Consider the following 13019-nt stretch of genomic DNA (forward strand, 5'->3'; position numbering starts at 1 on the left):
ATTGGGAATTCTTTTGAAGATGCTGTGGCCTTTAAACAAAAAAAAAAAAAAGAAAAAAGAAGTACCTCCTAAAAACACAGAAAAACAAACAAATGCGATATGAATGCAATTTTCTTCAAGTGAGATTTTGTATTCGGTTTGTTTCTTAGATTTTAAATCAACATTCCCGTGTTCAGTTGTTCAGGTTCATTAGAGAAGCCACAATAGCATTTGGTTGTCACTAATGACCTTTATGTGTTTTGCCCCGAGCTTCTTCCCCTTGCCTTTTGACGTATTTATGGAGGTGTGTGTGTGTGTGTGTGTGTGTGTGTGTGTGTGTGTGTGTGTGTGTGTGTGTGTGTGTGTGTGTGTGTGTGTGTGTGTGTGTGTGTGTGTGTGTGTGTGTGTGTGTGTGTGTGTGTGTGTGTGTGTGTGTGTGTGCGCGTGCACACACTATGATTTGTGATGAACACAGTGTTTGCATGTCAGAGGTAAAAGGCAGGGAAGTATTTAAATCATTCGGTGAGTTGAGACGATGAAAAATCAGGTTTTCGTTCACACTGTTCTCAAACTGTGTGGATCAGGTTTAATCATAGTTTCCTCTCACCACCGTCCTCGGACTTTGAGAGGAAACTCTTGGATCATTAAGACTCAAATATCACAATCCTCAGATTAAATAAGCCGGAGCTAAAAAGTGAAGCATTATTGGAATTATAAAGAAGTGCATTTCATAAAGTTGAAGCAACATTTAAATACATTCAGCTTCCCTTGACTAATTACCTCAACATCCCTGCTGTGATCATCTAAGGAGGTCTTTTGAAAAGATTTGCCTCTTAATTATTTTGCCCATTTATTCACGTGTACTTCATACCTATTACTTCATCTATATTGATGAAGTAATAGGTATGTTACAGTATAATATATCAGGGTTGGCCTGGCAGCAGATACATTTCATGATTTTCAAGAGGAGCGTGACATTCTGGGTTTTGGTTCTTGGCTCCATTAGAGAATTTGCAAAGTTTAAATCGCCAACGGCAACAAATACAATGAGTTTGTTGTGTGTGTGTTTTTTAAGTGAGCTAATTTGAAAAAAAGCCACAGATCACATATATCTTTAGATAAGACTTGAATGAAAAAACATTGTTCAACACAATGTTTGCATCAGTTTGCTGCCACATTTCCTAAACATGAAGTTTCCCATCATCCATTCATCCATGGGTCAGTTTAGCTGTTGTAGGTTGTAGGTGTTTAGCTGGTTCAAGATGTCACTATAGCGGGTGGAGCAAAGGTTTTAAACCTTCATTAATCCATGAGGCCAACTCTATAATGTGTCATTTGTTTTGAATGTCTGCTGTTTTGGGTTTTTTTTGTAATTCAACTTTATGACCCAATTGTCAACCAAGTTGAAATGACACGCTTTTGTTTTGTGGTTTCAGCTTTTTGAAGCAACAACTTTGTATCAGGATTAGAATGTGTTTTAAATATTAATTTTTTTGGAGTGACAGCTGCTGAAGACCTCATGTGAAAACTGAATTTAGATTTGATAAAATCCAATGACAGCTCCAAAATGGACTTGGAATGAATGCACGAGGATAAAGCTGCTAAAAGTTGCAACTCAAAATTTGAAAAACACTAAAATGAGATATTTGACTTACATGGAGAGTCGCATGTTCAGTTCAATGCGATCGGAGAGACTTTGGAAAACATCAATTTGACTCACTTCTGCCACCTGGAGAGATGTTCCGAGCTTTGTTTTGTTATTTGCAGTATAGTTCTTCACTAGTGAAGTATGCAGCCCTGAATGTATTTGATGGTGAAATTGATTTTTGTTGGTGTGTACAAATGTTATATGATAACTGTTCTTGGAGGTTTTGATTGGTCTTGATGGCGGATTCTTAGGGAGGATTGGTGGACGATCGCATTGCTTCAAAGAGGGCGCCTCTCCCCTTCTGTACCTCCGCTTCTTGACGCTCCGGGCAATCATGTGACCCGACCTGCTTCAGTCCAGATCCGTCAAGTTGCAGCAAGACACAGACCAGAAGCGCACTGAGTTTGATTTCACACTAGAGGCATGGACTTAAATGAAAAGTCTCGCGACAGTGCTGCTCTCTACAGCTTTTCTCTAAATACCCTGATTCTGAAGTGTTTTTTTTAAATTCCGTTGAATAAAAACTTTGTTACATCTCACACGTTTATTTACTGAAATGTAATTTTATATATACTATATATATTATATAATTTTATACACAGAATCCTATCGTCTTTGTGGATTGTTTTTGATGACATTTCCTAAGATAGGTTCCAATTTTATCAAAATATTTTTAACCATATTGAGCCTATGCTTATTTGTAATTAAAGGTATTCCATTCCCAATACTACAGTACCTATATAATATATAAGCCCCTTTTTAGATTACAGATCTAATCACAACAATAGGAGAAACCATGCTCACACATTTTGTATCCCTTTTTTTTATGTAAATAACTATTTTAGAAACTTTAAGATACAGGGATATTCAGATTGACAGCTGCTCTTATGATATGAATAAATACACTACAAAGACTCAAATGCACAACTAAGAATAAATAGGCTATATAAACAAAATAAAAAATTGAAGTGTGTGTATTATCGAAAAAATATAAACTACTGAAAAATATATGCAGTACTGTGGTTGAACTGGACAACAGCATATTTACGTCCAATTCAATCCAATATCACACACATGTTATACCAAATCATACACATCTGAGTGTTTTATTATTATTATTCGATAAATGAAGCTAGAAATGTCGTTTTCCATGGTGGATAAGAGTTTTGGGTGTATGTCAGTGTGTCATTGCCCACGGAAGCGCCCCGGTTTTATTTCGAAGGGCCCGGCCGGACCTGGTGCGCCTCGTCGTGCGTGACTTCACCGCGGCTCTTCGTTCCCAGGGTTCCGTGAGAGCCGTTTGCCCCACCCCACCTCTTCAACGCTATCTATCTCAATGTACAATTCTCAGAGAAAAAAAAGGGGGCAAAATAATTCAGAGAAATACCGCAAAGAAAGCATCCTCAGCTCCCGGGCCGGTGGATCGGAGCGGCCGCGGCCTGTCGGGCGGCAGAAAGGAGCGCGTCTCCGCGGGACCAGTGATTGAAAACACCGCGGTATGTTCATGTATCATGCACATGTAACCATAATCTACCACACGGATTCGAGGGGAATACAAAAAGCCGAGAGACTTGACAGCGGGCTGTACCTGCGCCAAACGGGGAAATAACGGAGGATTATCACCTGGAATAGTGCGTTTTTAATTCAAGGACATCCAGCTGCCGAGAGAAGAAGAAGGAGGAGAAAGAAAAGGGGGGAGTACAAAAAAAAAAAAAGAAAAGAAAAGAAAAATCCGCCCCGGAGAAGCTTTCCGATGTGAGGAGAAATATAAATTAACACTACGGAGCGAAAGAAGGACGGAGAAGGGGCCTTTCTCGTGGGGGGGGTGGGGGTGGGTGGGTGGGGGGGTGGGGGGGGGGGTCTGGTCAAACCCTTTGAAAAGAAGAAAATAAGTCGAGCACCAGCATCTGTTGACGGGCAGAGGAAATCATTTGGACATCAGCTGAAAACAGGATATTATCGATAACCCCCCCCCCCCCCTCCACCCCACCACCACCACCACCCCCCCTCTGGAAAACGGTGTATAATGACTGTGATAGAGAAAGAAGCCCCGGTGTAGTCTGATGATTCACAAGCCGTCATTTTAAGAGGAAATATTTATTTTTTAATTGTTTTTTTTTTCTTCTCCCCCCCCCTCCACCCAACCTTCAATGTGCTTTAGTTAGGTGGACGAGAAGATCGAATTTGAAAATAACCTTGTATTTGTATTTCAAACAAGGGGGGGGGGGGGGGGGTTAATAACAATAATATTAATAACAATAATAATACAAATAATAAACAGTGGGGAAAATAAGGGCTTTGCTTGTGAATGGCAGGGTGAGATATCTGCCGAAAATGGGCTCCGGAGGAGACATTTGCTAAGAAAAATCCAACATCGGTGCGTGAGAATTAGACGCAAATATACGCCTATACAAGAAAAGAAAAAAAAAAAAGAAAGAAAGAACGAGTAAGGCCTGCCTCTGGATCTTTTGAGGGAAACGGGATCGTTCATTCATGTTGCCGTGAGACGCTGGAAATTTCACATCCCCTCTGGTATCAATGTTGATGACTTCATTGCGGATTTACAGTAAAAAAAAAAAAAACCTCACAGGATTCAAGTGTGTGAGAGGGCGGCATCGCTGCTCCGCCGCTTTCTGACTGATCTCTGGCTGACAAAACACCGGGAGATACCCACGTCCAGCCATACGAACAGTGCCAGGAGCCAAAGTGGAGCCCACCCTCTCACCACCACCACCACCACCACATCTGCTCCATCCACATCTGGCCACATAAATGTCACCCATTTTGAGCCAGCTGTTGTTGCTCAGGTGGGCCCATCCAGGGATCTAGGATTGATTGATTTCTCTCTTCTGATCAAAAACACCCTCCCTACTTCCCTCCTTCCGTCTCCCTTTACCCCCTTCCACCCATCAACCGACCACCCTGCCTCCCCCCTGAACCTATCTCTGGGTTTTTGGGAAGATGGGCTGTCTTGGCAATAGTAAGACTGAAGACCAACGAAATGAGGAGAAGGCACAGAGGGAAGCCAACAAAAAGATAGAGAAGCAGCTCCAAAAAGACAAACAGATATACCGGGCGACTCACCGGCTACTACTGTTAGGTAGGTTCTGGTGAAATCTCTCCTTTCTGTGTGTGTGTGTGTGTGTGTGTGTGTGTGTGTGTGTGTGTGTGTGTGTGTGTGTGTGGAGGCCTCAAGGTTTTTTTCCCCCCACCTGTTAATGCACATGTAGTAGCCATTGTTTGTGATTGCGTCCCCGTAAAAGTGTTTTATGACCGCTTCCTCAGCCCATAACAGTGAAGCCCCCCCCCCCACACACACACACACATACGATGCAATTACACAAAGTCACTACACTACCAGGGTCTAAACACAAGGACAACTGAAGATGCAGCCCCCACCCACCCCCACCCACACACCCCAATCTGCATTTGTTGGTCATTCCGGAGCATTAGAGAACATCTGTGGTGGGCGGATGAGGAGTTGAGCGGGCCAGACAGACACCACCATCTGTGTGAGGCGGTGCAGCGCATGCAGGCACCATGCAGAGTCCGGGAGGCCACCGATAGGTGTTCCTGCGGGGCTGCCTCTCCTCTTTGCTCTCTGAAAACTGCACAAACTTATGATCTGGGGTGTGTGTGTGTGTGTGTGTGTGTGTGTGTGTGTGTGTGTGTGTTAGCAGTGTGCATTTCGATCACCTTTCCTGTTTGGAGCCTATAATCCAGAGTCCACTCTCACCTCTGCATGACCCCTCTCCCCTTGAGCCACTCTGAAAATTAATGTTCTCCAATTCATTTATTAATTTTTTTTAATCTGATAAAGCTTTTCTTTTTTTTTTTTTTTTTTGGTGGGTTTTTCATGTCATGATACTTGTCTGGAAATGTTAAGGCCCGCATCCGTGTTCTGCTAAACCTCTTGGAGTGCTGAGTGCAAATTAGGATTACGAGTTTGAGTTTCTCACTCACTGTAATCTGTGAATGATCTGAGATCTGCGGGCTGGAGAAGACAAGCTCGTATCCTCGCTCGCTCCAGTTTAATGGATGTTAAGCTCAATTCCCTTCATTTATAGTATGCCACTACACATTATCATCATTTTATAAATCCAAATTTAAAGGAAATTACTTTTATTTATTTTTTTAAGAGATATAATACCACTGTTTTTATCCGAGAAAGAAAACCTCAGAAAGACGTGTTCTTATACTTATATGAAGTTATGATGTCATCATCTATGGGTCTTATGATTCTTTACGCTTCTGGGTAAAAGTACTAAAGAGGGTAGAAATAGTGAACTCCAGTGTATATTTAAAATTTTTTTTATAAATAAATAAAGAAGTAAATGTGGAGGTAAATGGAGGAACTTTTGGAAAAGACGGCTGAAAAATAGCGGACGTGTCGTTTGAAGCCGTGGAATTATCGACCCAACTGGCAACTGACTTCCGGTTTGCATTACGCCCAGTGCCGAGCAACGTGATTGGTCAGTCGATACCGTGTGGCGTATACCTCTTGGAAAGGCGGCCTCTGATTGGTTCGTTATTCTCTGACTCTTGATGCATTCAAACGCTGAAGCAGCGGGGAGATATATCTGCAGAATCCACGCAGGCGCTACTAATTCTATGCTCCTATGATCTATTAAATTTTTTATTTCCAAAATGCTGACACGTTTAGATATCTGTATGTCATTTACATTTTTTCATTGAAAATTTTTTTTTCTTTGTTATAGAAATGTTGATTTTGATAATCTAAGTATCGACAATCCTGCTTGTTCCCTCGCCAATGTAATTATGTGTGACTGTGACACACTCGGGCCTTGGCACCGAGCTCTAGGTGGAATGCAGACAACGAATAAGAGCCAACGTTATGCGTTAAAAACCTGCACATCGATCTGAATACCTCCTGTGGCGTTCATGTAAATGTCACAATGGGACAAGAATTCAGTCGGGCTGACGCTGGAAGTAGTTATTCGACCTCTTGACGGGTTCGCCTCAGTAACAACACCGCTCGACAGGTCTGATGTCAAAAAAATCAAACCAACCCAACATACGACGGCAGTGAGTCACAGTCGGTCGGAGGCCGCGCCGGGCGGGTTGTAACGTCGCCGCAGGGCGACTCGTAAACTTGTAAACGCTTCGAACTCGGGTCACTTCGTTCGCCTGTTGTTCAGACGCTGCACCTGCCCGCCTTCACTTCGGGGTTCACACTATGCAGTGCTTCAGGTTCAAACATATTTGCTATGTGAGAAGTATGAGTAGGAATATATATCATTTTTTGAAGATATATATATTTATATATATATATATATAAATAAATATATATATATATATATATATATATATATATATATATATATATATATATATATATATATATATATATATATATATATATATATATATATATATATATATATATATATATATATATATATATATATCTCTTCAAAAAATGAACAAAATTACGTTTCAAGTTGTTTCAAGTTGTTTTTAATGAGAACAGTCAAATGTTGAGGTCTCACCTTGACGCTTGCTTGTACTTTCGAAGGCGTCCGCGGCGTTGGAGTTCAGATCTTCTCTTCACGAAGTCCCACAGGCGTAGCTTTCTTACGTCTTCTTCCTCCCGCACCCTGAAATCCTTGATCTTTTAGTGGCTCTTGTGAAGTTTTCCCAAAAACAACCGTCTGACTCTTCCATCTGCTTTCAGGGGCCGGTGAATCCGGCAAAAGTACGATCGTCAAACAGATGCGAATACTGCACGTGAACGGCTTCAACGCAGAGTAAGTAGCGCTGGCTTCCCTCCTGCTTTAAGCTTCTTCCCACAGGGTCAGCTACCTTTTAATTCATTGAATTGGATTTTCCATTGAATTTAAATGAATCTGTGATGTGCTGAAATGTATGGACCTTTATTAGGATGTGTTTGCATAACGCATCACGCAATGGATGAGGAAAGTCGCGATAACGTGTGGGTGAAGCTTGTACTTTTACCATTTGTATTAAATTTGAATAAATGGGAAAATACAGATTTGGAGGAAAGTTACTTATAATTTTACTATTGAACTGCTTGTAAAGGATTCTGTCAGGTTTGTACCGCAGTCATGTGGTTTACGTCACTGTGGATTGTCTCTGTCTTAGTGTGTGTCAGTTGACAAGATTTGTCACTTGTGTATGTGAGCTTTTCCTCATTAAGCTGAAATTTCACATCCTAATACACGTTTACAATGCGGAATGCGCTGTTTAATTGTATAATCTTAAAAAGAAAATGGCAAGACATTAAGAAACTATGACGCTGTCTTTTGAATTGCATTATTCCTGACAATATAAAGTATTGTGTTAGAAGTTGCTGATGTCACGCAACCGCAGTAGTTGGTATCCACGGATTAATTGCAGCTTATTAACTTTGTTTTTTTGTTTAATGGGGCTGAAAGTTGTTTATTTTTCTTCAACTAGTCAAATTAATAAAACACCTCCACCTGTCTAAGAAAAGGATGATTTTTTTTTAGAGCTGGTTAAGTTGTTGCTTTTGATTTATTTAAATAATTTTTTTAAATACAATAAATCAGATATCAATGAACCATACACCTTTTTTCTGAGGATTTTTAAATTTTTTCTTCTGGAATAATTGCATCACGTTATTAAGACATTGTTAAGAGCAGATTATTTTGAGTTCCATAGTTTCTGAATGAGGACGAAGTACGCGTGTCAACCGCTGCAAGCAAGTGCAGGTAGTTGATTGAGGTTTTGTCTTTCTGCGTAGAGGCGCAGACACGTTGAATCCATTCAGGTTTATTAGCCGTAGTGCACCTTGGAAAAGGCTTCCAGACTTTCAGTCGGTTTAGTGAAGCTGCTGTGGTTCAGTCGGTAGAGAGAGACGTCTGGCAGGGTTGTGGGTTCGATTCTCCGTCTCACCCTGTCCCCTGGCCAAGACACTGAATCCCGGATTGTTGACAGTTTGATAGTGATTTGAATAACTTTTTTTTTTTTTTCTCCGAGTACACAAAAAGTTTTAAAGATTCAGAGGGTGTAAATATTTTTCAAGAAGCCAAATACAGAGCAAGCTCAATACTTCTTAACATTCAAAAAACAAGTGTACTTTTGTTTATTGTCAACAATAAACAAAAGTTATAAAATGCTTTTACAGAAAAGGCCTCCTGACTTTGAGCGCTTTCTGTGTTTTTTTCATTTGGAGCTGTTAGAAAAAGCTTAATACAACAAATTAGACAACCTTTTTTTTTTTTTTTTTTTTTTCCCCCTACAAAAAGTTGTGTAACATGTTGTTGTTTGTGTCTCATCATAATTTCCTCATTGAGCTTTGATCCGCCCTCCCCTGGAGAAACATGCGGCGTATTTGTTGGTCTGGACATTAACAAATATTTGTCACATGTTTTAAAGGCATGAATGGACAAACTGTTGTCTGTGTTCGAATACGCCGCCCGTTATGATCAAACAAGAGTAAATGAAGTTGGGTTTCTTGTGTTTGTACCGTCGTGGAGTAAATCCCCCCACCCCCCAAAAAAAAAAAACACTGTGTGAGACAGAAGGAAGAAGCTTTTATCCGTGTCAGCTTTTCATGGAAAACACGTCCCGGGGCGTTCAATCCCAAGTCGATGCACTGGAAACAAAAGTCACTTTTTTTTTTTATTCTTGATCGCCTGTTTCCTCGAAAGACATTTTTTTTGAAGGGGGGGGGGGGGGGGGGGGGGGGGGTTGGAGCATCATCATGTGTTTTTCTCTGGGCCACGTCAAACAGATGCTGCTCAACAGACTCAGACGCTCTGGTGCAGTGACAAATCCACACGCGTTCAGTTCCAGGGCTTCGTCGGCTCTTTGAGGTTTTTCTTCTCGGGCAGAATCACAGCGTCGCCTGTGTAAATGATGTCAACGAGTTGCTTTTTTTTTTTTTATTGAATTTATTCGGACGCAGACTACGTGCTAATTGTTTATATTTTCGAGATGAAAACGCGACCAAATGATGCCGATTTTGCAAGATCACATCTGTCTTACACTCTTTTAGAACCGCAGTATTCTGCCCACAGGGAGGACGACGACTGTCTAAAGTCTCCGGAGCTCCTACTAGTGGCAGCCGGCTGCGTGACAGTTAAGCGGCCGCGCACATGAATGGAAACAGTATGTGGTTGAAGTGAATATTATTTCTGGTGCCCACCACCGAGGTGGCAGACTTTAAAAAACATAGCTGAGTATTTGCCGGCATTCCTCCTCAGTACTGATGTAAATTAAAGACTCAGAGTCAGATAATCTCTTTTATTGTCTTAATTGTGAACGTTTTTTTTTGGCAAACTGGCGTTTTGGTATTTTAATCTTGGTGATAAAATTTAATTTGAATGAAAGTTTTGCGAAATTCCAATTTTTGTGTCAGATTTGTCTTTATATTATCACTGCCCCTTTCACATAAATGACATTCTAGAACATGCCTTCAAATTACTTTTGTCATTGTGTTTTATTCTGAAGGTGGAACAAAATAGTTTTAAAGTTGTTGTTTTTTTTTGTTTTGTTTTTTTGCTCCAATGACTTATGAGTTCTTCAAATTTTTCCAGAATGATCTTCATTTCCCGAAAGAAACTGAGAATAACTACTGCTTGTAATTTGAACTTGAATCATTCCCGTAAGGGTAATTATTGTGATATGGTCTGTCATTAAAAAAAAAAAAAAGAATCATAAACAAGATATTCTGTGTTCTGGCTCCTGCCTGTGAAGGATTTAATTGTTATATTTAAGTGTGCAAGAGAACATTTGGTTGTTTTACTTTTTTTCCATCTCATCCATGTGTGTTCTACTTTCTTATTTCTTTTCTGCGCTTTCAACCTCTGCCCTGTTACTCCTATTTCTGAAATAATTGGGTAAACGAATTAGTAATTAAATAGTTAATTGCACATTTAAAAACTCTCAGTTGCAATTAACCACACTTTTTTTTTTCCATATTTAGAATCCTGGCGTGTTTAATTTGCAAAGCATGAAAGCATAAATCATCACAGTTCAGTCGGTGTTTTGCATTATGTATATCGCAGGTCTTGAAACTGCAAAAAAGATCAAGTAGGAATAAGTTGTGCAGCTCTACAATACTGTGTCCTTTCACTGTGGTGGTATATCCAGATAAGTCTTGACCTTGAGGTCACATATAAGGTGACATTCATCTTTTTGAACATTATATTTTTCATAAATTCTAGTTTCTGCGACTCTCAATAGTTTGAATGCGGCATATTTACCAACAGGTGTTTTGTTTTTACTCCGACATATTGTCTGTGTGTATTTATTTCTTAGTTTGTATGTACCTATGTATATAATTTGACGTTTGTCAAAGTTGTCGTCATCCAAGCACCAATCCATTAGAATTCGGGACGTTGACGGCTAACCGTTTCCGCATAAATCCCCCAAAAAACTGCAAAAAAAAATGTCTCATACAATGTCCCATGAGAGGCACCTCATGGAGGAGATGAAAAGAGATCAGCATCTGTTGCCATGGAGACGCACTGGAGGGCTGCAGCTGTCTGTTCGCACCCTGCTAACTCCGCCCCTTCTCCACTCTCAGCCAATCACATGCCAACTCGCTCTCAGCTGTTAGGCATAATTTCAACTTGTTTTTTGTGACTTTTCAGTGGCAAGCCTCTTACATGGATGTTGTTGTTTTTTTTGTTTGTTTTTTAGTCATGTCGGGTAAAAATACAGTGAAAACAACAGCTTTTATTTTTGAGTCAACCTCTTAGTGGGTACATCTGTGTTGATTTTGTTTTGTTTTCGGTGAGTGTACCAACTTTCTCAGCAAGAATGCCCTGTATTTGTTTAGTTCTTTGTTGTTGTTGTTGTTGTATTTAATTTAATGCAGAACTTTATATAGTTCAGTTTAATAGGGTCTTTTTCATTGGTTATTAAATTAATGTTTCGATTACTATACAAAGGGAAAATACTGAAAGAAACAGCCTTTTAAAAGTCGCCCACATTAACATGGTCTTGATGGGGGGAAAAAAAGTAATATATGAGGGGGTAAAAACAATACAAGTTTGAAGCTAATTCTTGGTTTTGTTCATTACAACATATTTAGATTGAAGTTTTCTTTACAGCAGCAGTTTTCTGATCTATTTATTTATTTATTACATCAACGTCTCTGTGGGCCTCCTTCAGATTTTTTGGGTCCACGTTGCTGCTGTAACGCCCAGGCGCCTCTTGCTGTAATATTTGGTGACTTTCAATATCAGATCAGACTTTCAACAGTGGAACTTTTGGTCTTTTTGTGTGGACGTCGGAGAGATTTGGAGACTTGCAGTGTCATTCTGAAAGAGATGTGTGACGTTAAAGCTTTAAAAACCCGCTGCTATCAGTGGAGCTGTGCGCTGATAATGAAATCCTGTTTGTCTTTACAACATTGGAAAAAAAAAAAGACAAAACGCAGAGCATATCACTGCTTTTGCTGTTGCTTTGGATCACTGCTGGTTTTCTATGATGGGCTTCAGGTGAAAACTTTAAAATCTGCACTCGTTCTGCTCCAGATTCCTGGATGTAGAGATTGAATTGGAAAAACACTTTTCTTTTGTTAATATTGTGGAGTAAATACTGTTTTTCAACTTCCCGTTTTGTTAAACTTTTACCCCTTTTGTTTTGCCTTTGTGTTTTTTTGCTTTTAAACAATCAAGTTTTTACACAGCAAAGTTATCATTTGTATTTCCTGTTACAGGATCTGAATTGGGTTGATAAAACTTGACTAAATTCATTTAAAAGCGCATTGAATTTTACGAGCGCGTGTGAGAAACTAACCCGTGTCTTTCCTTGTTTGTCTTCACAGGGAGAAAAAACAGAAAATTCACGATATCAAAAACAACATTAAAGAAGCTATAGAGGTAAGACATTTATTTTGAATCCTGTTGTCTTGAGCTTGAGGTTGTTTTGCCTAGTTTGATGCAGAAAGCAGCAACCGAATAGACATTTTCAACTGAGCTTTATCTTTGATGTGGAGCTGGAGCTCAAAGTGTTTCACAGTTTCCAATCAACAAACATCCAAATTAAAGCTAAACAAATTTGGACATCGATAAAAGTGTCCTCGTCTCTTCGAAATCCGGCAATAAGAGTCAAAGTTGCATGCAACCGAACGTTTTCTGCTTACTGGAAGATGGCGTTGATGCAGAGCGACTCGAAACACTGCGAGCACGTTTGATAAAAGAGTGTGTCTTTCTCCTCCTTTTCCCTCTGACCAGACGATTGTGTCCGCCATGACGACACTCACGCCTCCTTGCCAGTTAGCCTCTCCTGCAAACCGATCCCGGATCGATTACGTCCTGAACCAAGTTAACCAGAAGGATTTCGAGTTCCCTTCGGTAAGCTTCCGCCCCTTTCCCAGTGAATCACACGGGAGCTTCCTGCTTCCTGCTTCCTGCGCAGGTCGTTCACCTGCATG

At 40.2% G+C, this 13019-nt stretch overlaps 1 protein-coding gene across 1 annotated transcript in view; it reads left to right on the plus strand.

Annotated features, from left to right (window-relative positions):
- Positions 1–3844: 3844 nt before the first annotated feature.
- The window catches only part of LOC308108713 (guanine nucleotide-binding protein G(s) subunit alpha-like), a 31701-nt gene continuing 22526 nt past the window's right edge, over positions 3845–13019 (plus strand). Inside the window, exons 1-4 of the mRNA XM_080461881.1 lie at positions 3845–4727; positions 7323–7395; positions 12411–12465; positions 12820–12939. Of these exons, the coding sequence (XP_080318007.1) occupies positions 4589–4727; positions 7323–7395; positions 12411–12465; positions 12820–12939 (387 nt within the window). The 5' untranslated portion in view covers positions 3845–4588. The remainder of the gene's footprint in view (positions 4728–7322; positions 7396–12410; positions 12466–12819; positions 12940–13019) is intronic.

The sequence above is a fragment of the Lipophrys pholis genome, assembly GCF_963383615.2.
Source record: "Lipophrys pholis genome assembly, chromosome: 4".
NCBI lineage: Eukaryota > Metazoa > Chordata > Actinopteri > Blenniiformes > Blenniidae > Lipophrys > Lipophrys pholis.